The 21,551-nt window shown below is 48.7% G+C and overlaps 9 protein-coding genes across 9 annotated transcripts; 3 read left to right on the plus strand and 6 right to left on the minus strand.

The window, feature by feature from the left end:
- Positions 1 to 139: 139 nt before the first annotated feature.
- On the minus strand, positions 140 to 1,609 carry BDV38DRAFT_293843 (OSTA/TMEM184 family protein; the record flags this gene model as incomplete). Its single annotated transcript, XM_032062353.1, has 6 exons — positions 140 to 583; positions 640 to 789; positions 846 to 971; positions 1,033 to 1,285; positions 1,343 to 1,490; positions 1,546 to 1,609. The coding sequence occupies 6 exons, from the start codon at positions 1,607 to 1,609 to the stop codon at positions 140 to 142; spliced, it is 1,185 nt and encodes a 394-aa protein (XP_031912491.1).
- A 1,037-nt stretch (positions 1,610 to 2,646) lies between these two features.
- Positions 2,647 to 4,630, minus strand: BDV38DRAFT_272028 (uncharacterized protein; the record flags this gene model as incomplete). Its single annotated transcript, XM_032057415.1, has 4 exons — positions 2,647 to 3,786; positions 3,843 to 4,047; positions 4,103 to 4,491; positions 4,568 to 4,630. The coding sequence occupies 4 exons, from the start codon at positions 4,628 to 4,630 to the stop codon at positions 2,647 to 2,649; spliced, it is 1,797 nt and encodes a 598-aa protein (XP_031912492.1).
- Positions 4,631 to 7,036: 2,406 nt separating this feature from the next.
- Positions 7,037 to 8,693, minus strand: BDV38DRAFT_112338 (M20 family metallopeptidase). The gene is made up of 3 exons (XM_032050989.1): positions 8,364 to 8,693; positions 7,908 to 8,293; positions 7,037 to 7,849 (listed from the first exon to the last, which is right to left on the minus strand). The coding sequence occupies exons 1-3, from the start codon at positions 8,451 to 8,453 to the stop codon at positions 7,096 to 7,098; spliced, it is 1,230 nt and encodes a 409-aa protein (XP_031912493.1). The 5' UTR covers positions 8,454 to 8,693; the 3' UTR covers positions 7,037 to 7,095.
- Positions 8,694 to 8,975: 282 nt separating this feature from the next.
- Positions 8,976 to 10,713, plus strand: BDV38DRAFT_293844 (amidase signature domain-containing protein; the record flags this gene model as incomplete). Its single annotated transcript, XM_032062354.1, has 3 exons — positions 8,976 to 10,391; positions 10,446 to 10,530; positions 10,589 to 10,713. The coding sequence occupies 3 exons, from the start codon at positions 8,976 to 8,978 to the stop codon at positions 10,711 to 10,713; spliced, it is 1,626 nt and encodes a 541-aa protein (XP_031912494.1).
- A 57-nt stretch (positions 10,714 to 10,770) lies between these two features.
- BDV38DRAFT_272031 (Zn(II)2Cys6 transcription factor) lies at positions 10,771 to 12,201 on the minus strand (the record flags this gene model as incomplete). The annotated part of the gene is made up of 3 exons (XM_032057416.1): positions 10,771 to 11,541; positions 11,596 to 12,080; positions 12,144 to 12,201. The coding sequence occupies 3 exons, from the start codon at positions 12,199 to 12,201 to the stop codon at positions 10,771 to 10,773; spliced, it is 1,314 nt and encodes a 437-aa protein (XP_031912495.1).
- Positions 12,202 to 13,010: 809 nt separating this feature from the next.
- On the plus strand, positions 13,011 to 13,547 carry BDV38DRAFT_283922 (uncharacterized protein; the record flags this gene model as incomplete). The annotated part of the gene is made up of 1 exon (XM_032060143.1): positions 13,011 to 13,547. One exon carries the CDS (start codon positions 13,011 to 13,013, stop codon positions 13,545 to 13,547), a length of 537 nt encoding a protein of 178 aa, XP_031912496.1.
- A 272-nt stretch (positions 13,548 to 13,819) lies between these two features.
- BDV38DRAFT_283923 (general substrate transporter) lies at positions 13,820 to 15,437 on the minus strand (the record flags this gene model as incomplete). Its single annotated transcript, XM_032060144.1, has 2 exons — positions 13,820 to 15,180; positions 15,236 to 15,437. The coding sequence occupies 2 exons, from the start codon at positions 15,435 to 15,437 to the stop codon at positions 13,820 to 13,822; spliced, it is 1,563 nt and encodes a 520-aa protein (XP_031912497.1).
- Positions 15,438 to 16,075: 638 nt separating this feature from the next.
- BDV38DRAFT_293850 (glycoside hydrolase family 154 protein) lies at positions 16,076 to 18,247 on the minus strand. Its single transcript, XM_032062355.1, has one exon. The coding sequence runs from the start codon at positions 18,186 to 18,188 to the stop codon at positions 16,116 to 16,118; it is 2,073 nt and encodes a 690-aa protein (XP_031912498.1). The 5' UTR covers positions 18,189 to 18,247; the 3' UTR covers positions 16,076 to 16,115.
- A 382-nt stretch (positions 18,248 to 18,629) lies between these two features.
- BDV38DRAFT_293852 (Zn(II)2Cys6 transcription factor) lies at positions 18,630 to 21,490 on the plus strand (the record flags this gene model as incomplete). Its single annotated transcript, XM_032062356.1, has 6 exons — positions 18,630 to 18,759; positions 18,813 to 18,893; positions 18,951 to 19,399; positions 19,445 to 19,767; positions 20,390 to 20,712; positions 20,766 to 21,490. 6 exons carry the CDS (start codon positions 18,630 to 18,632, stop codon positions 21,488 to 21,490), a joined length of 2,031 nt encoding a protein of 676 aa, XP_031912499.1.
- Positions 21,491 to 21,551: the final 61 nt, after the last annotated feature.

The raw sequence follows: 21,551 nt of genomic DNA on the forward strand, positions 1-21,551 counted from the left end.
GTAACTGCACAGATGTTATTGCTCGCTCGCTGAAACAAATAACGCGATTCATATGGTTAAATCAAGATTGGCCAATGTTCATAATGCATCAATAAAGTCTATAACACGAGCAACTCCGAGAGAATACCGCTATAGGTCCTTAAGCGCCCTCGCCACTCTCATGCCGCGTCTCATATCTTGCCATCTCCTGCGCCGGTTGCTTCGCATGAGCCTTCTGCACAGCCCGCGCACTATGAATCATATCATAAGCCGCCTTGACATCCTGAAATAGCGCCAGCGGATTTAAATAGACAGCCCAGGCATACAATCCCCAGCGACCCCCTTGGTAGCGTTTCGGGAAGCCGCTCATCAAGGTCTCCTCGTCGGTATCGGACTCGACGGTCTGGTATTCTCGGGGTCGGAGGGTGCCCGGTGAGATCTTGATCTCGTAGGGCTCTGTGCGATAAGCGTAGAGGACAAGGAAACAGAGTGGGACCATCTGCACGCAGATTACCATTGTAGGGAGGCCCATCAGTACGTCGATGTAGGTCATTGAGGCGGAGGGCTTGAGAACATTTGTTCCCGTAAGGATGAGGAAAAGGATCTGGGATTGCTGGTAAGTATTCTTTCGTCACGCTGCATCTTGGGGTAGATGCTTACCTTCTCCAAGAGAATTACTCCGATGGTCAGCTTGAATGCCATCAGCTTGAGTAGTGGCCTGTGCTGTGTCATGTATCCCTTCATTTTCATATAGAATTGGAGTATGGCGTTGATGGCTACTGATGTCGATAGCGATGTAACTACCTGGAGCTAATGATTCTGTTAGCTAGAACTCGGGAATGCCTATATGACAAGATGGTACATACCCAAACATGAGCGAAATGAGGCTCTGTACTGTCGAGGCAGTAAACGTGTAGTGACTGTGTCACTACTTGGGAGACCGCGGTAATCCAGGTGATGACTGGATATTGAAGCACGGAGTACCAAGTCAACTAAATCAACCGAGGGGTCAGTAATTCTTTTATCTTTTTCGTTTGTGGCCGAATGACTGACCTCCAAGAACGCAAGACCATTCCTTTTTTTCTTCGGCTGCCACTGTCTGTTTGTCTCAAGGGAAGAAAAGAACTTCACTTTACTTCTATCATCGGGAGCCATGAAATCGCAGAGTAACATGAGGAAGGCGTATAGAGCCACACCCTGGAGCACCTCTGTGAACCCCTGTAGATAGATGTAGGAGTTTGGAAAACAGATTGAGATGAAGGATAGAATTTGGTAGGAGGGGATGAGATTGCAGATTCGCATTATCCTATAAGCAGTTCTGTTAGCATGCTAGAGGCTTTCCCACGTTGTCAGGGATCTTTACTTAAGTTGTTCGTTAGGGTTACTCATCCGCATCGCATGTCGCCCCATCAGGCCAAAGATCAAAATTAATACTATCACAGTGCAACCTCCGGATACGATCATGTTAAATTGGTAGAATGTGAGATTCCCCACGAAGGGGTCGCTGCCATCTGCTCACTTGTCAGCGATTCCATTTAACCTGAAAAATATGTAACAATCACTCACATTGTTCAAGGTGATCGGGTATAGCACAGCCAAAGCTGCCAGCTCTCGGAATTAGTATGCCCATATTGTATAGTAGCCAAACACTTGACCCACGACGCTGAATGAATGAATGACTTGTTCAAAAGAAGATGGAGTACAAGGAACTACTGCGAAGTCACTCACCTTATATCTACCAACACAAATCTGATATGATGAGGGGGTGCTGCCAATCTGTATTCTGTATTATGCAAAGGCCAAGCTCAGCCCTGACACCTCACGTAGCTTAGCCCTCAACACTAAACTATTGTTGGGAGGAAGCGCAGCGAGAACCTCGTGCAATGACTCCGCCACGCGCAATTGGGTGCGCAAATAAGCCTTCGATCGGCTTATTACAATTTAGTAGTTTATGCTTGGTGAACTCCACATGCTACGCGCATGGTGGAGCCGATCACTTAATTTGCGCGAACTTGCGCTGTTGGGCTGGAATTAATTGCGCGGTCCACAATTTGCGCGCAATTTGGAGGCTGAACGATTTCAGCCAGCCAGAGGCTTGAGAATAGGCCCACTCGCTATCAATGTTGAGGGATAGCCAAGAGCAGAATAAGAGGAAAATGCACGGTGCTTGGTTAGAGGCTCAGGAGTTAGTAGGATGACGATTCTCTGATCCCTTGCCCGAAGGCGAGCAGCTTTAGCTTCAAGGGGAATATGTCAACCAATATGTTCGCTATCGCAACCAGGATAATCCATAGACGCCTTACCTTTAGGGTGATAACGAGCGTATCCAAAAGGACTAGATTGTAATCCTTAAACGGCTACAATTTAGTTCCAGAATTCGGACCCTTATTCATTCGTTTCATGACTGCTTCATTACTAATGTATACCAGTATCATTGATGTAGATCCTTGTTTGATATTGCAAAACCTCGCGAGATGAGATCAATTTGATTTCCCATACAGATTCTCATTACACTCCAGAAACGTGAGAATCTCACCACCTTCTACATCGTAAATGACAGTGAAATGGTGTCGCCGAGGACAGCCATCAAAGGAAGACAGTCAAAGAAGAACAGTACAAGAAAAACAACCAATTGTAAATGATATCGGATTTGCGAATTCGACAGAATTATTTTGTCTGGCACAGAGGTCCGTAAAGTGTCGGGCCTGTGATCTCCTCCCAGCCCTCATAGCCAACGCAACGATAGCACCAGAACACCCCATCGGGATCATACTTTTGCTTGACCGATTTCAACCAGTTGTATTGGTCTCCATAGAAGTCTTCTTTCCAGTCTGGGTCATATGGATCGGCTTCATTCAAGTATGTGCCCGTGCCAGGAGCCGCTGCCTTCATCGCCTCAAGTTTCTTCGATGTAGCGTAGTCCCTGACTTGTCGCACTCCCTGCATCCCGCTATCAGATGGCGGCACATCATAGTTCTCTGCGAACATATATGTCTTCCGCCAGGCGGGGTGGATAGCTGTATGTGGCTGGGCTTGTAGGACTTTTCCACCGCCGACGAGACAGAACTCCAGCAAGGATGCCACAGCCTGAACCTTAGAGACACTCTGAGGGAAGATTGCGTGGAACATGGCCGTGAGGTTCTTCTGGTTGTTGACCAACGACTCCTTATCGAAAAGTCGCGACACCATGACAGGACTGGGATTATTTGATGCTGGTGACTCGTGATTCCCGCTGTCGAAGTAATCCTGGAATGTATCATACTTCTCAAATGTCGAGGTCACAGAGAGTTCGGTCCCGTAGAGTGGTCGGAGGAATTCAACCAACTGCGTATTTATGAGCCTCTTTGCTTCTTCAATTCCGGAAGAAGAGTTGGAAGAGGAGGAATTTGAGAGCATCTTCACGAAATTATGACTGTAGGCAGATTTTGTTCCAAGCACTCGACTTAGTTGTCCGTTTCCAGAGAAACCCGCATCCGAGAGAATGGGGTATTTCGAGAGAACTGCCACGGAGGCATTCATTAGAGAGGACATGTTAGTGCTCGATGCCGCGATAGTTAATGAATGCTTCAGAACGGGACGCGTAGGGTATACTTTGATAGTGGCCGACACTACAACGCCAAAGGTGCCGCCACCACCGCCGCGGAGGGCAGTGAAGAGGTCTACATGCTCGCAAGCACTAGCGGTGACAACCTCACCTGACGCGAGTACAACCTTGAATTCGAGCACCTGGTCTGCTGCCAGTCCGAAGTCATGGCTAGCGGGACCGTGACCACCTCCTTGAAGGTAGCCTCCGACAGCACCGACAGTCTGAAGCTTGCGATTAGCAACGTTAGTACATATATTCCAGGAGGTTGGATATTTACCTTGGAAGAACCACCCACAGCAATGTGGTCATGTTTAGCCACAAAGGTGTATACTTCGTTCCAGATATACCCGGCTCCCACAACAATTGCACTCCCGGTCCAGTTCGACCGGCATGAAGTGTTGGACGGCTCATACGTATCTTGGAACTGGAGCTCAGGCTTGACTTGCTTCATCCATATCGACAGACTGCCGTATCCTTGGGATCTATTAGATCGGGGTTGTTAGTTCGTGTCTGTCAAGAATGAAAAGGATCCCTTACCGTGCCCTGACATCATGACCAGTGTTCTTAATCACCAGTCGGACATTGTTTTCCTTGGCAAATTTGATACCAGCTGCAACGTCGGCTGGCTTGGTTGCGTTGACACTGTAGACGGATGCGCTACCTAAATCACACACTGGGCTTCCAGCTATGGAGGCATTGATCGGGGCGCAGGTGTCAACAACGGGATATGCGAATCCAATGGGAGATGCCTCCCGGAAAAAAGCTTCCTGGTAGACTTTGCTGATTCTCTGACACTGCGTGAAATTCTTGCCCAGCCCATCGTAACAGGATGTGGCAAGAGGTTCGTTGGCGATTAGTTGTCCGTGAACGGTGTTGTTGAGACCCTCCCACTTGGAAGTTGAGGGCCAGCAGTCATCGACTGGGGTCTGTATGAATTTCACAAATTAGTTTGGCCTCTGCTATGCATGTTCTGACCATACAAGTAGAAGTGACGGAACGTACACATCTGCATTTGGCTAAGACAGACGGCGCACCAAGAAGCAGCAAAAGACTCGTAAAATGCATCTTCCTTGTTGACTGAAAAGATATATACTCAATCAACGGTCCCTGCTACCTTCTTATATAGATTTTTGATTCCAGCTCCTCAGGCGACTCCGACTTTCAAATTCGAGCCAGAATTGTTGGTCTCGCGAGCGCTCAGCCTCTATGGTCCACCTTATTCTGAATTCCATAAAATTGATTGACGAATCAGCTGCATCATGGCTTCTCCTACCGACCTAATGGTAACTAGGATAATTTCCGCAGAAATTTCCGCGGGCCCAGAAAAGCCTCATAGGCCGTGATTTGGAACGACCGCCATGTGGCCCGACTTCCCCAAAGAGCTCTCTGCCAATATATGGATAGCTGAACAGCACTAGCCTCGCTGTCGCATGGGAAGTTGTAGACTAGAAGTCCCGCCATCTTCCTGTTATCATCGTCTAGAGCGTGTAGACTACAGTTTACATCATTGGTAGTTGCGCGGAATTATGCGCAAATTCTATGTCTTGTCAATCCTAGCCAACGAGTGGTGACGAGTAGTCTGATCTAACACGAGAACCTCATTTATCTTAAATTTGACGAGGATTCATAAAGGTATGATCCGGCTCAGATTGTATGCAAAAAAAAAAAAAAAAACGAAGAGAGAGCGATGGGTTGGTGAGGTTGGCAGCCAGACTGAGAGAATGAAGGTGTCAAGGGACATTGCGGCCTGAGGCAAAAAGGGCTGAGAGTCACCAGTTGCTCGGCAATATCGAATAGATGCATCAAACTACTATTTTAGCATTTCGTGACGATGCACCCCATCACGCTTGGTAGTAGTTCAGCGGGAAGATGCCTTGAATTCCTTGTCTAAGCTTATCCACTAGAGTTTTGCTAGCCTTCTGCCTAGCTCAGCGATTACTCCATAAGGGTCTTAAGGCTCTGGTCGAACTTTCCCCCAAATCAGCCAGCTTGAAGCTGTTGCAATGTGGGACCAATAATTAATATCATTGTGAATCGTCAAAGAAATTGAGTTTTTCGCCTTCAAAGTACCATAGTACTTGATATGAAAGAACACGGATGCTTGTTTTGGGCCTTACCTTCCACAAGCAGAACATAGCCAACAGTTAGAGAGAACCCATCTACCTAATCATCGAGTAACAGCTAACATACCTGATTCGACAGGTCTGGTGTGCCGGCGGTTTCGCTAGAGTTAAAGGCCCCAGAGACGCTGTTCTTACAGTCACCTTTGGGGATTGAAGTGGTCTATACTGTAAGACACATCGACACGCAGAGTGATGGATACTAATCCCATAAGGTTCTTCCTCGGAGTATTTTATTTCCCAGCTCGTCTTGGTCGCCAAGTCTTCGTCATAGGATAATACATCGCATTCCTATCTGTCTCCCTCCTTGCTGCCACTCTTTATGTCCTCTCAAACCCTTGCGGAGCAAGCTGTAGTAGCCAAGGTTGGGAGGATTCCATATTCATAGGTTCACACTTGATCTTCGTCAATCCTGTCGTGACTCTACTCGCTATTGCAGCATTACCAGCCCAACTTCGAGAGATAAAGCGACACAGTCATGCAGCGTTAAGCCTCACCGGATTAGCAAGCCAAAGCGTGGTATTCGGGGTTCTAAGTTTGTGTTGGGTATATCGTGTGCGCCTTGATTATAATCTGTCCGATTTCTTTAAGACATGGGGGTCCTTCACTAGCTGGTACCAGCTCGTTGGCTGGGCGGCTGTGGATCATTTGTTTTTGCCGTCGTGCAGGGAATCTTATTCTTGATTGTCTCAAGAAGGAAGAGGATGGTAACAGCTGACAGGGAGAATGAACCCTTGTTGAGACATTAGGTAGCATATTCACTTTATCCTAGATTACACTTTATCATACGGTGGGTTGGTCCTTGATTTAATCGTTGTCACCCATGAGTCAATATTTATACCATCCAGGTGGTGTCTCGAATGTCACGGATACAACTGAATACGCAACGTGATCGGGAATAGCGGGGGCTGAAATAGCCCCCTGTACGGAATTAATATGATACACGAGTGTTATGATATCTCTCAGTTGCTAGTGCGAGGAATGGAGAACTTAATTGCTTCCCATGGTTGCTTGGTATCTCTTTCTCTTTTTATCTACGGAGTGGAGTATTCAGAGCGTGAAGATAATTATGATGCCCCGGCAGAGTTGTTTGAACTTACTATGCTCGCACTCAGCAGCAGCAAATTGCCTATGCAGAGCTTAGGTATGTTTCCCGATTCCTATTGTCATATTAAGTAGATTGCCCTTGCGTTGGCTTGCGGTGAAATACTGGCAGTCATGGAGAAGGTGTATGTGTCGGCATCACGCAGTGGATGTAGAAGATTTCTGCACCCTACTACCTGCTCCACATGATTTCTCGCGCAAATATCGCTGATTGGCAGTTGCAATCTTATATCAGAGAAAGAGTTCCACTATATTCTATTGACGTCTGAGGCTTAATATCTTCAACCCTCAATGAGAAACAAGTATTTAGCGTGTATCTTTCTGCGTCACCGAAAAGGCGTCCTTGACTTCTCGGTAAAAGTCCTCAGCTACCAGAATTCTACACCCTGTCATAGCCATCGCTTTCCCAGCCAAAATAGTCCTTTGATGTGCCTCATCACCCGCAGCAGCAGCAGTAAATTCGTGCGTATGGTTCTTAGCACCGTTACTCACCGGAATACCAACAACAGCATGTAGAGCTGGCATGATTTGGGACACATTCCCCTGATCGGTAGACCCAGCCATCAAAGTGTCATCGGTCGCCACAACACGTATTCCCTGATCGTCCATGTACTCTGCGAAACCTTTACAGAGCGGTGGGTTCACTACAAGGTCACCATAGACCTGATCTTCCTCGAGTTCAATTTTGCATCCGGTGGCTAGGGCAGCCGCTTCTAAACACCGGCGCACCCGAGTACCGAGGAGTCGTGTTCTCTCCATCGTACGACTGCGAATAGTGTATACGGTGCGGGTGAGTTCGGGAATGGCATTAGTGATACTCGGTGCTTGTAAAATCGCCCCATGCACTCTTTCGTCGGGGCGGAGCTGCTGCCGTAACATTGAGATATTATTGTAGGCCGCCACAACGGCATCGAGTGCGTTAATACCCTCCCAGGGATTGACCGCCGCATGGGCACTAACCCCGTGATAGACGGCAGTGATATCATAGCAAGAGATTGATGGTTGGCCTGCGATACCCAAGATATTGTGAGAGATGAGTTCTTCTTCCGAGATAGGGTGCCTTGAATATGTCAGCATATTCTAGAAATCAGGAGTGGTCGCAATACTAAATGCCATACATCATCAGAGATACATCGGCCTTCTCATAGGCACCCGCCCGAATGAGATCGATTTTACCTCCACCTTCTTCTTCGGCGGGTGTTCCCAGCAACTGCGCTTGTCCTGGAAGATTGAATTTCTGAATGGCGAAGGCCAAGGCCAAGAACGCGGTAACACTGGCGGTTGCGATGAGGTTGTGGCCGCATGCATGTCCGATTCCAGGTAAGGCGTCGTATTCGGCGTTAAAATTGACACAGCGCCCGGTAGAATTACCCGAGAGAGATTCAAATGCTGTCTTCAGGCCGTAGGCATGGCGGGTCGTTGGAATCCCTTGGGCTTCGAGGAATTCGCATAGTACATCATGGGCTTGGTGTTCTTTGTAGGCCAACTCTGGGTTCTCGTGAATCTAGGATGATTGTCAGAATTTGCCAAACCAGGGTATCCGCATCATGTGATGTCATATAGCTATTTATTACCTTGAGATTCAACTCGCGCAAAGACGGTTGCAACCCCGCAATATATTCGTCGATCGCCTTCTGGACTACTTGCTTTGTTATCGCCGTCATTGTCTTTTTATATTGCCCAACTTTTGTGAAAGGCTTTTGTGTGTCTTCAAGACTTTGGAAGAAGAAATTTTCAAGAAGCTAGTTTATATTACGGTGGCTGGACACTACCCGGACTACTCGGATAGCACCCAGGTCATGGATTAGGGCTCGGATAGACCCTAAGGACTGTTACATCCTGGATGATAAGCCACTCAGCAGATAAGCTAAGAGGCCGGTGATGTTCGGCTAGCGTATCCACTTATAGGACGCTACTTTACGAAGTTCTGGCCAACCCCGCACGCCTGGACTTGCGTTTGTTGTCTCGTTGGTATGGTGGGTCCTGGACCGGGCTATCCGAGCAAATCTGAGAAGCTGAAGGGCTTAAATATACTTCTCTCGCGCAAAAGTCTATGATTGGCTGGTATAACATCTCCAACCAAGAAATAACTCTTGCGGGGTTCATGCTCGGGTATAAATAATGCTACTCAGTCGGTTGATAGAGATTTACATTGATCAAGTTTCCTTATTATAACAGAATAAACCATGACTATCCCCGACTGGCAACAGAAAGCCGCGGCTAAACAGGCCGAAGCCGTCGCCAAAATTCCCAAGGAATGGCGAGTGCCCGAGAGCATCCTACAGGATGTCGATAACGAGCAAGGAGTGCTAGCTATCCCTCAGCGCTGCGGTATCCTCACTCCCAAAGAGCTGGAGATCACGGAAACCGTTGATGCTACGGCTCTACGAGACAAGCTTGTTTCTCAAGAGCTGACGGCCGTGGAGGTCACCACTGCATTTTGCAAGCGCGCCGCCATTGCCCAACAGATTACTTCCTGCTTGACGGAGACCATGTTTCCACAAGCACTGGCACGGGCTAAAGAACTGGATGAGTACCTCCAGAGGACCGGGAAACCGATGGGCCCACTGCACGGCCTGCCAATCAGTCTGAAGGAAACATTCAATGTCCAAGGCGTGCACTCCTCTCTTGGCCTGGTTTCGTTCCTTGACCGACCCGAGGCCTCCCAGAACTCCGCCTTGGTGGAGATCCTCCTAGCTGCGGGCGCTGTACTATACGTCAAGACCAACGTTCCCCAGACGATGATGACGGCCGATTCCGAAAACAACGTGTTTGGTCGTGTTCTGAACCCACACCGCCGCAACCTGACGGCAGGCGGTAGCAGTGGTGGAGAGGGAGCGCTCATAGCCTTGCGTGGATCGCTTCTAGGAATCGGCACCGATATCGCAGGCTCCATCCGGATTCCAGCATTGTGCTGCGGTACGTTTGGCTTCAAGCCTAGTGTCGGTCGCGTGCCGTACGCAGGCCAGAGCAGCGCGGCCCGTCCAGGCATGACCGGCATAGCACCAGTAGCGGGACCATTGTGTCACTCAGCTCGTGACGCCGAGCTTCTGCTGCGGGTGGTGATGGATGCGCCGGTTGATGACCTCGACGACAATGTTCTTGGCTTTCCCTGGGTAGAACCGGCTCCCCTAGCTACCCCAACCCTTACTATCGGAGTTCTACCCGAAGATCCGCAGGTGCCCTTGCATCCGAATATGCAACGCACTTTGAAAGCAGCAGTTGAAAGGCTTGCAGCGGCGGGCCATCGTATTGTGGGCCTCTCCGGTCAGATCGAGTGCATCAACGAAGCATCTGATATATCATTTCAGTTCTTCCGGATCGATCCCGACCAAACACAGGTCCAGCACGTCTCAAGAAGTGGAGAACCTTTCATCAAGTCCCTGCGTTACACGTACAACCTGGAAGGTAACGATCCAGAACCGACACTGCGAGATTTATTCGATCTGAATGTGGCGCGAGCCAACGTGGCGGCGATCATGCGCCGTGTGTATGTGGAGAACCGACTCGACGTGATCATCGGCCCAGGAAACCAGAGCTGTGCTGGGCCCCATGATACTTATGGAATTCCAGTGTACACAGTCTTGGCAAACTTAGTGGATGTAAGTGTTTGTCATTCCTTGCTGGTGGGGTTCGAGCTAATCGTATGAAAATAGTATCCTGCCTGTGTTATTCCTTTCGGAAAGGCTAACGAGGCCGCTGATGCGGAATATATGCGAGATGTCACCTATAACCCTCCATGTAAGAATTTTCGCTTGAGATCACGAGGCACTTAGACATGATATATTGACCTTGATAGATTGCCCGAAAGAGGTTGAAAATGCCCCCTGTCACGTGCAGCTCATTGGTCGCAGACTGAAGGATGAAAGGTTGATGCAGCACGCTAAGATCGTTGAGAGCGTGCTTGCAAGCAAGTCGATATGAGCTTGGGATATTTCTGACAGGTTTGGCCAAGGAATAGTTCACAGGAGTAGATAAGAATCAGACTCCTTTCACTAACATGTGTAGTCGGTGCACCAGTAACTCAGAGTTCTCAGCCTCCGGCGTCGCCCAAATTGTCTTGAGCCGGTCCCGTAACCGCGTAGTTTGTCCGTGCTGTCTCCGAGCTAGTGAAGTGATCTTACCTTGCACAATGTCTTGTTCGTTGGCTGTGGTTGCAATAGATCCCAGGACTGCTACAGGCCACAGTGAAAATCCGAGGAGATACTGGTTGACGTTCAAGGAGTCTAGGATTGAAAAGCCGTTCGATGATATGTGATGGATTTGCTCTGTCGCCTCAACAGTGGATAACAGAGGATCCACCTTTAGCAGTAATATTCGCATGGTTAGCAAATACAACCTCATGGTGGGGCTGCCATCATTGAAGTTTCGATCGTAATGCAAGAGACTCGCTAACAAGTGCGAATACATCAGGATCTCGGTATCGGTCAATGGATGCGTACTCCGGGCCAACCGTGTCACGTCGGCAATAAGAAAGAAAAAAGGATATGATGCGTCTAGAATGGGCTGGGACGTTGGGGGAGGAAGCTCGGTGAAATATCGAGCAAGGTCCATCGTTGGGTTCACACGCTGCAATGTATCGAGCGATGGTTCAAACAGCATCATAAGCGTGCTGTGATATAGGAACGACTCCACACAGAGGCGTTCAAAGGGGTCAACTTGCTTTATCCCCGATGAGCTTCGTCGAGACAATATCACACCAGCGGCAGTCGCATGTAAGCCGATGTTGGGCGTTGCGCCAGAGCGAAGATTCTAAGCATCAATCAGCGCCATTGTCCAGCAGTGAGAGGGTGAGAATGCTATTACCTCCATAACACAAAGAAGGATTGTCGAAGCTAAGATGGCATCCTCATTAGCAGCATCTACACAATGCGCCATGCGACTCCGTAGGCCATGTAACGAGAAAAGGTAACTTTCTAAGGCCAGCTTTTCATTTTGTAGATGTACAGCAGTAATTCCAATCATGATCGCCATTAACGGAGGAAAGTCGAGTGCAAGTTGGAGCATATAGGATTGATCATTGTATTCTGCAGCACAATTCGGCCGGACCATACTTGGCAGTACCACAGTGGCAAAATGGGTATACATGTCAATGTGGTCGTCTGGTCGGAAAGTCTTGCAACGGAACTGGGTACCCAGATTCTCATTGATCGTAGTGTCAAGATTTGCGCCCCGTCGCCTACGATCAAGACTTTGACTGTTGTGCGAAGGCCAAGTGCATTTGAGGCCCTTTCTCGCGCAGCCTCCGCATTGTGGTGAGACTTCATCGCACTTCTTACGACGATTGCGGCCTGGTGGATATTAGCGCCCTTCAATTCTTTTTCTTTTGTTTCGTAGAGTTTTATTCAAGGTACATTCAAGACAGCCTGTCCTGGTGCGCAATCTAGCTTTGGTCGGGTAGGCCAGTTGCATAGCGAAAGAGTGTGGAAGCCAAGATGGGTTGAAGCGGGGCTGGAGTCTGGTTGATTTATATGAAATTCATGGGGGATTTGGAGGGATTTAATCCTTTTATAGACTAAGTTGGAGAGACTGTTGGACTTGACTTCGGGGTTGATAACGGCTGCTTATATAAAAGCCTCGGTTACTCCTCCACCTCCACCCCTGAGATTGGAGGATAAGATGCATAGAGATAGCAGATCATAATCAGCTGACAACAGAATGTTCGATCATTTTACTAGAAGTATCGTAATAGCCAATATTAACTCTGACGCTCTGACTACTAGACAAAGGTTTTCACCACATCACACAACCTGAGGCCCGGCAATCTCCAACGCAATATGCCAAGAATCTCAGTGGCGGACGACAATGAAAGGGGAAACAAACGATTATCTGTTACAAAATGAAAATACATTGGAGGATTCCTGCACAAAGATTCCACTGGGAAGCCCGTTGAATTGCGGATACAACAAAAGGGCCACGTGTAAAGCAGTAATGGATAGTTCCATAGCCTCTACTTGCCCAGGATGCATGGACTCGTCCGATAACCTCAGCTAACTTTTGGATCAAATCGAGGAGCTTAGCATACAACAGTCGCCATACCCCAGTTTCTCGTTATAAATTCCGTAGAAAGGTTGCGGTCGGTTGAGTTTGATGGAAAAATGGCAGTTATACTCCGCCCCAGCTAGTGTTGTAATAACTATATAAGCTGCTAACAACCGTCCCAGAGCAGAACAAATTAGAGCAGCCTCCGTTAACATCTAACAAGCCAGGTGGCAGTCAAGATGTCCCAGCCATTGAAATTTCAATTTATAGAGTTCAAGGATGGAATCTCGGAGGGCCGCTATTCGGACAACCGGCAGTCGCGATCTAAACAGCCTCAGAGTGAACAGCTGCCAAGTCAACATTCGCAGGGTAAACCCTCGAAGCAGAAATCGCATGATGAAGCATCACAGAGCCAAGGTACAAATAGTCGAAGCCCGTGTCGCAAAGAGTCAGAGGACCAACCTCCGCGACGTCAGCAACCACCAAGTCAACAGTCACGGGGCGGATTGTCGAAGAGCGAAGGTTGGAAACTGGACCCTGTAACAAAAGAAACACTCCAGGAATATAGGCGGCAGGTCAAATCTCGAAAGGAAGCAAAAAGGGGAGAAAATACGAGCTCAATTGAGCCTTCTCAATCTGTATCCATCGAGACTCCAGAAGTACGACCGGAAAAAGTACCACGACAGTCTAGTAAGACAAATAAAAGAGGGCATGATCAGGAAGGCTCTCCACGAGAGCTTGACAAGCGTCCATCGGGGAAGCGCCGCGCAGGCTAGTGCCTAACTTCGCCATATCCTGCGGTTAAGGCGGGTCTGGTATCGATGTGACATGGAAAAGGAATTGATACTTTTAATATGCCTGTAATAGCCTCGCTGTGCAAATAATGCCTAAGGATGATTGAATCTTGAGGAACGTCTTGGTTGTATCCTTCTATAACGATTTAGCACCGCCTCTAACAGAGTGGAAACTTGAAATGCCAGGGCTGTTGAATATGCCATGTATAAGCGACTACTTCCGTACTAATGACATGAGTAATTGATACTATCTCCTATATAGTTTTCTGGAGAGAAGCCCTGACAGGATTTGGGCTTTCAAAAATTTCTGACAGTTCTTCTAAAGTGTGTCCTTTGGTTTCAACGGAGACAAAGTAGCTGACCGCCGCTTCGAACAGATCCCACACAATGAAAACAATGTATGTATACCAACCAATATTCTTGAGCGCGATAGGAAAGCAAAATTGGTTGAGTAAGGTGAAACCATGCGCAATGGAGAAAGTAAGGCCGACACCCTTCCCACGGGTTTCATACGAGAGCGCCTCCACTGGATATAGTGCTTGAAGAGGTGTCATCCCGAAATTGTAGCAGAAGCCAAAAATGAAAATGAATGCAATTCCGGCAGAGGCGGCAGGGGTAGCTTGGGTACGATCGAATATACCTGAACCAATGGTAATACAGGCGAAGCAAATTGAGCAGGCCACAGCTGTCCAGATAATGGTTGGCCGTCGACCCATCCGCTCGATTTGACTCGCCCCCAGGTAGGATGCGACTGTGGAAACCACAGTATAGCCAAGGTTCACGTTCAAGACCTGATTAGAGTCGGTAATACCAGTGGTGAGAAGCATCGCAGGGAGATAATAGGTGACAACAGCGTTTCCCGAGCATTGACCCCAGATACCGGTTATTAAAGCGTTGATAAAACGCCATCTTCCTGCTTTTGTTTTGTAGAAATCGCGGAAGTCCCACCAACGTTTGTCGGACCCCGACAGGGATATGAACTCCCTGTATTCCTGGAGTTGTAGCTGCACAAGAGGATGGGAGGGATTTCCTTCCCCGTGGTACTTCGCAAGGAATTCCAGTGCCTGCTCTTCCTGGCCATGGGAATAAAGCCACCGCGGAGACTCAGGGAAGAACAGCACAGATATCAGCACAATCCCAGGGCAGATCATTTGGCACCATAATGGGATTTGCCATGATTTATTGCCTGCATATCCTGCCGACCCTCGGGTTACCCCCGCAGCGATCAACGATCCAACCGCATAGGTGCAGTTGTAAAACGCCATGATGATTCCACGATATGCCGGCGGGCAGACTTCAGCACACCAGATGGAACTGGTTGATCGGACTATATTCACCCCGAATCCTAAAAAGAAACGACCAGCCACGAATTGAGGAACCCCATGGGATAGTGCGGAGAGGAAGGTACAGGCCACGACAATCAAGGAACCGACAAAAGTGCCCCATCGTCTACCACGAAAGTCGCAAGCTGGCCCACTGAATGGCAGCGAGCAAATTCCACCCACCGTATACATGGCGGATATATACCCAATTTTCGCACCGTTCTTCTCCACCCCGAACTGGTCTCGGAACGATTCCAGAGCGGGCAGGGATCCAAAGATAGAGCCATCATAACCTGTCATAGACTTAGCAGATGCGCTTCATCCAAGTCGTTCTCTGAAATCACAAACCGTTCATGCTCGAGCACAGAAAAGCGATTACGCAGAACATGTACAACTTTCTTAGATTTGGAGACCATGGTGACGGCCTTTCCGCTTGCAGAGCCTCGATCAGGGCCTGGCGACTAGGAGCCTGTTTGGTGTTGCTTGTGGTGGTCTCGATAGCAAGTTTCTGGTCGATCATTTCTTCGTCATTCGGATGCGAAGTGGCCATGGTGAAGATTTGTAATGGTAGCTAGCGGCCGTTTCTCCGACACCATTCTTACAGTGACCCCATGAAACAAGAGCTAGCATCCCCTATTTAATGGCCGTGGAGAGACCGAAGGATGCTGAATGCGAGGCGCTAGGATGTCACTATAGTAGTCGGCCCACCTCCACGTTTCTCAACCGAAGCTTAAACCCTAAGGGGAATTAATACTCGGGCGGGGATTCTTCCGATGCTCGGGCGAAGGCTTCCTCCGACACCTGGATTCCCCTCGTTCCCCACAAATATGTCATGATAGATTACCCGAGAATATACAAAGGTAGTAAATTAGATGTTGTGACGTAGGGCCATTTGTCGGTAGACGATGTGCACCGTTTCTCGGTTCCCAGAAGCCGTTGAACCGTTACGTAGACCTTATACCCCCGTATCGAATCAATTGCCTAGTTTTTGAGAGAATTACCACCAATAAAATGGAACTTTTTGGGATACAGTACCTTGGTTGCTACTCAGTCTATCCTATCACATCGTTTGGCTTAGAAGACGGAATAGACTTGACATCACGGAGGTTTTGTGCAGACATCCTACATGGTTTACATGAATAGCAAAGAGGAGTAAATTAAAGATAATTGGAGGAGGTATTGGGTTATGCTAGCGGATGAAAAGCCTTGTCTGATTGCACTACATGTGTTAGAGGGTCAAGATTTCTTCTGGCAATTGAGGAGGCTGGCACCACCTCTCGAACATTTCCTGCCGGCTAAACCGTCTCTGCCCTTTGCTAATAGCAAATATAGCATTAGCGATGACTGTGTCCCGCCCTGGTATACTGCAGATCTCATGCTCGATAGTTGGAATCAACGTTCTCGGTGTCATCAAATTCGTGTTTGGATCCGGCTTAAGCACTTTGCCTTCTAGTGAACACTCCGAAGCGAACAGATTCTTTATGCCGCTAATGTCGCCGTCACCAATAACTAGTGAACTTGTGTCACATTCCATGCGACCCCCAAGGGCGGCATCTAAGCTGTCTGCTGTTGCACCCCAGCCTTCGGTCAAGATGGGCATGCGACGTGGCTGTTTGACTTCTATCGAGAAGGCGCCCTCAACAAGTCTAAGCGTTACCATGGCAGAAGATCCGGGCTGAGTATTGCGAATACGGTGGACTCGAATATGCCAATCGGGCCGCTGATCGCATGGAGGAATAAGGAGTGTATGGATCTCTATGCTGCCTGACCGCCAGGGCCTCCATCCACTGCGTAGACATTGCACATCCTGATTGTTGATTAGGAGGGTCTCAATAGTAGGATTGGCAGTTGTTTGCCATCGAGTGATCCAGGTCTCCCCATTGTCTCCACTGATAGCGAGGGTGCTGTCCGGGGCAATCTGTGTTAATAATAGCCCAGTTGGAACACTGAAACCAAACGCAGAGGAATACGCGAACTTGCTGTACTTGGCTTGCGTGGCCTTGAGGGGCCAGACACAATACTGACCACCGGAGATCATGAAATGATGCTGGCCCCCAGGGTGATCACACAATATCTGAAAAGGTGGTGAGAGCAACTGCACCCCCGACGCGAGTGATTTCGTTTCACCAACGGAGGCCAAGGGATGGGGGAGCTCGTCTACCATCCAGAAGTCATCATTGGTAGACAATGCGAGTATGACAAAGCTCTTCATAGCCCAGTACGGCGACTGCGGTGAGTTGTAATCCTCGCACATAAACATATTAGGGTATAGGTAGCCAATGGTGAGGGTTCCGTCCAAAGCAAAGACATTGTCAGAATGTGTGGCCCACCACCTCAAATGACGCAGGAGCATTCCCTTGACAAATCCGGGAGATGTGTAAGGGCTTGAGGAATCGTAGGCTTTAGCCATCGCAAATGCTGCGTAGAACGCGCCCATGGCAAACCGATAGGTGAGAGATCGACCAAATGGAATGGGAGCACCATCCTTGTCAAAATATCTCCAGAACTGATTTGCGAACTCTCTCGCCTGGTGGATGTATCGAGATACACGCTCGGGATCTAAGTCAGCCGCAAAGATAGTGTATAGCAGTTGACTAAATTGAATGGCAAAGCTTCCGGAATAATAGTCGGCCTGGCGACCATACGCTTCTTCTCCCTCGGTCGCATCCTTTCTCCAAGGGCCATCTGCAGCCCATCCATTGCCCAGCTGAAACGTGTCGAGAAGATGAAAGTCTTCCTGGATTGATTCTTTCACATTCTCGTAAGGAATACCACAAACCCTATGCAGAGCAAGGTTGGCAAATATCCTAAACCAACGCCAGTTATTTTTGGGCATCACTTTCCCGTTCAAGCCGGAGAGCCATTTGACCAAATGACCGCGATTGTGAGCTGATAGAGGCTGATAGAACGTCGTCGGAGCTAACAGGAGGGCAAATGAGATTGCCTCCGCCTCTACCATGCGTTGGTCCCAGTCGTCTATTGCCCCCCAGTATTCGGGATGGGCTGGATCAACTCCATTGACAAGTCCTGATACCAAGCGCTCCGCGTACTCCTTGAGCGTTGGGTCCGCCGTATTGGAGGACTCCGTGGACGCAGCAGCTATAGCCCAGATAGGTCGTGCAAATCCCTCCAGGTCTGCCGCTGCTTCATCGAAATGTGCCCCTGAGTAAATGGGTAGTTGTACCCGCGCTCGCCCTGGCGAGAAATATGGTTCAAGAGCTTGGACAAGAGCCTTAGTCGCGACGACCACATCATTTTTATCACGGAATGGGTTGTCAGAAAATCCATGAAGAGGAGGCATTGATTTTGAGTGGGTTCACAAGCCCTGGTGTTTTGATTGATATCTGTGAAGGCCTGAAGTCCCAGAATCCTGTCTGAGTCCTGTAAAAGACAGAACGTCCGTGCTGGCTAGGTGCTATAATGGAAATACCGTGCTGCAATTAGTGAGACATTGGTCATTACGGAATCATGCCATGAATACATCCCCACGCTATCCTCGGTATCAGACTAGAAACTAGTAGGGTGACATCGGCGGGTTCTTTCGTCCGCGAGATGGCAGAGTTGCATCGCTAATGAGATTCTTCCCCACAATTGCCCAAGATTTCGGAAAAAAGTACGAGTTTAACCAGATTAAACCCCGCATAAGGTGGGGGTGCTGGCATAAGGGTCTTCATTGCTCCCATGATCCGCCTTTAATGCTCTGTTCCTTGTGTTCGATGTTCGCACGGCCATCTGCCGCAGGATGGAATCTCCCGACGCCCGAGCAGCGCCTGTCAATGGAGACACAGAAACGCCCGCATGCCAGTCATGCCGAAGCCGTAAGCTGCGGTGCTCAAGGGATCTTCCCTCGTGCACACGATGCCAACGCCTTGGTTAATTCCTCCCTTAGCTGGTTGTTGAGGTGTGTAACCTAATGCTGTGATAGGTGTGGACTGTTACTATGATTATACAAAGAATAAACCCGGAGTCAAAGTGGGCATAATTCAGACTCTGACTCAGCGAGTGGGTATGTAGGCTGTTTCGAAGTTATGGGCTGACCATGTCGCTGATATATTGTAACCAGAATCATTGGAAGCTCAACTAGAAGCACTAAGGGCCCAGCATCAGGCTGCTAGTGGTATTCCAAGTCCTGCAAGCACAATTCAGGATGTAAACGCTCTCCGAGGCTTGGTTTCATCAATGATGGAGGAGTGGCGAGAGAATAACATGCTCCCAACTAATGCTCCAGACCAACGTCTCAACATCGGTTCAGATCGGGATGTGCATGACTCCACAATGCCGGCTTCAAGTCCTGAGATCTCACGAAAAAGGCCGTGTCCAGACTCTAGCAGCTCTCTGGATTCCACATGTCAAGTGGACCTACCCCCGGATAGCTTAATCAATGGTATCCTGGATGCATACTTCTCAGTCGTTCATCCTTTCATACCAATCCTCCATGAACCACTTTTTCGATCCCGGTTGCGCGATCCGGCTGAGAGGCCAAAGTTGATTTCCTTACTTCATGCCATGATGGTATGTGCGTTACGGTATGTTCCTAACGAGCGACTTGCTGCAGAGTGGAGTACATCCCATCCAGGCGCACTACAGAAATCTAGAGATTTTGTAGTTCTCTCAAGCATAGATAGCCTTTCTGTAGAAAGCGCTCAGTCCCTCATTATTATTGCCTTTGTTCATATATGCGACGGTAACGCAAACAAAGCGTGGCCAATTGTCGGAGCACTGACCAGAGCTGTTGTGTACATGGGACTCCACAGCGAGCCAGATGAAGGCCAGCAGGGAGATCCTTGCGTCCAACCATTCCAATGTCTGCCAACAGCCCGGGTATGGACGGAAATGGAGGAGCGACGTCGAGTATTCTGGAATGTCTTTCTTCTAGACAGGTACGGAATCCACCATTTGTGAATAGTGGCTATCGTCTCACTAGCATACAGATTTTGCTCGTTCACTACTGGGTATGGAATGCATTTCTTTGATTTCCATGATTACCCTTACTAAATCTACTCCCCTATCATGCACTAGATGGAATATGAGCTTGTCCAGTGACGACGTGAGGCTTCGTCTTCCCAGTGATGGCACGTACTGGGCTAAAGAGGAACCAGTCACTACGCCATTCTTTAACATATGGGATACATCCCTGGCAAAGATAGGGAAGTCAGTCTCTTTTCTCCCTGGTCATACTTCTTCGCTTGCCGACAAGGACAAAGATGTGGATAATACTCCCTCAAGATCCGAGCGTGTATCCCCGGTGTTACAGACATCTGGAACCCGGACAGTAGACCTATCAACTATTGGCTCCTTTGCATACTGTATTGAAGCGACCGAATCGCTCAATCGTATTGCCAAGTACTTTCTCCAACGACCAGTCAACTTCCAGAGCAAACAGGAATTCGGTGCTTGGCTAACGCGCTTCAAGGAGTTAGATCTCCAGCTCATCCAGTACGCAACCTTGCCCTATACTACAATGGCCTATTTGTTCTGACTGATAATCTGTAACATCTCTAGCTGGAAGATGTTTCTCCCTCGACGGTGGAAAGACTCTAATATCTCTAAGGAGCCTGCATTTGTGCATATGGATCCCAACCTGACTCTTGCTCACATCACCCACAATACGTCAATGATCCTTTTACATCAGTGCATTGCCTACCCACGGGCCAGCCTCGTGGATAAGCTGAGACAAGCAAGTATCTCCAGTGCTGAAACGTGCCAGCTTGCCGCGACAGAAACAGCCAATATTGTTCAGAAGTACCTTCAGTATACACCCTTTGTTGGGCTTGTCAATGCGCAGTTCGTGTTTTGCGCATTCGTCAGCGCACGCGTCATGCTTGGTAAGTATCACTTAGAGGGCCTCTGGCTAACTTCGCTAAACTGTGGTTGTTAGTTCATTCACGCCTCCATCGCACAGAGCTTCCGGAAGGGTACGACATTCTTCTGTGGAGTCTCCAGCAGATGTCAGCGAGATGGGTTTCGTCGAACCCGAACTTAAGATTGACACAGGGAAACGACAACTTTGCTAATGCCCTTCTTTCTCAGCTTCAGAGGCTGCAGGAGCGGTGCAAGTACATTGACCCTTTTGAATTGGACGCCTTGGGCTATGCTGTTGAAGTAAGCTTTGCCCTTGGAATACGTAGCCCACCGACCAACTCAGGTGAGAGCCAGTGGGTCCGGGAACGACGTGCCCAACAGCGACATAGCATCATACCTGTTAATGGCCAGCGGTCCCATTATATGACTAGTACTCCTTCCGCGCACAGATCCAGCCAGAGTACCGTCCATGACCAGGCATCGCACCAGAACGTAACATCATCTGTGAACGCTACGCCTCCTAGCCCCCAGGTAGCACCAGGCCCAGCAATGAGGGAGACGAGCCAGTGGAATAGAAACCACATACCAACTCAACAACATATGGGTACAGTGCATGCTGGGAGTGTATATCCCACTCAAACCGGCTCCCAGGCACCATTGGATGGTCTATTTCCTTCAGTCGGTGAGGCCTCGCCCCTCGATGGCTCGGACAGCTTTGTGGCATTGTCTAACTTCCTTCTGGATCCTCAATATCTTGACATGGACCGAATTATCAGTTTTCAAGATTCCTTTACTCATTAGTAACGAGCGGCATCATGGATAGTGTATGACATTAATACATGGAACATTTGTTCTGTTTTCA

Source organism: Aspergillus pseudotamarii (assembly GCF_009193445.1).
Source record: "Aspergillus pseudotamarii strain CBS 117625 unplaced genomic scaffold BDV38scaffold_34, whole genome shotgun sequence".
Taxonomy (NCBI): domain Eukaryota; kingdom Fungi; phylum Ascomycota; class Eurotiomycetes; order Eurotiales; family Aspergillaceae; genus Aspergillus; species Aspergillus pseudotamarii.

Excerpts from the sequence above, each read along its gene's own strand:
- BDV38DRAFT_112338 (XM_032050989.1), bottom strand. The coding sequence starts at position 8,453 with ATGACGGCGATAACAAAGCAAGTAGTCCAGAAGGCGATCGACGAATAT. Across the intron at positions 8,294-8,363 it reads TGCGCGAGTTGAATCTCAAG|ATTCACGAGAACCCAGAGTT; the intron begins GTAATAAATAGC and ends CAATCATCCTAG. Across the intron at positions 7,850-7,907 it reads GCCGATGTATCTCTGATGAT|GCACCCTATCTCGGAAGAAG; the intron begins GTATGGCATTTA and ends GACATATTCAAG.
- BDV38DRAFT_293850 (XM_032062355.1), bottom strand. The coding sequence starts at position 18,188 with ATGCCTCCTCTTCATGGATTTTCTGACAACCCATTCCGTGATAAAAAT.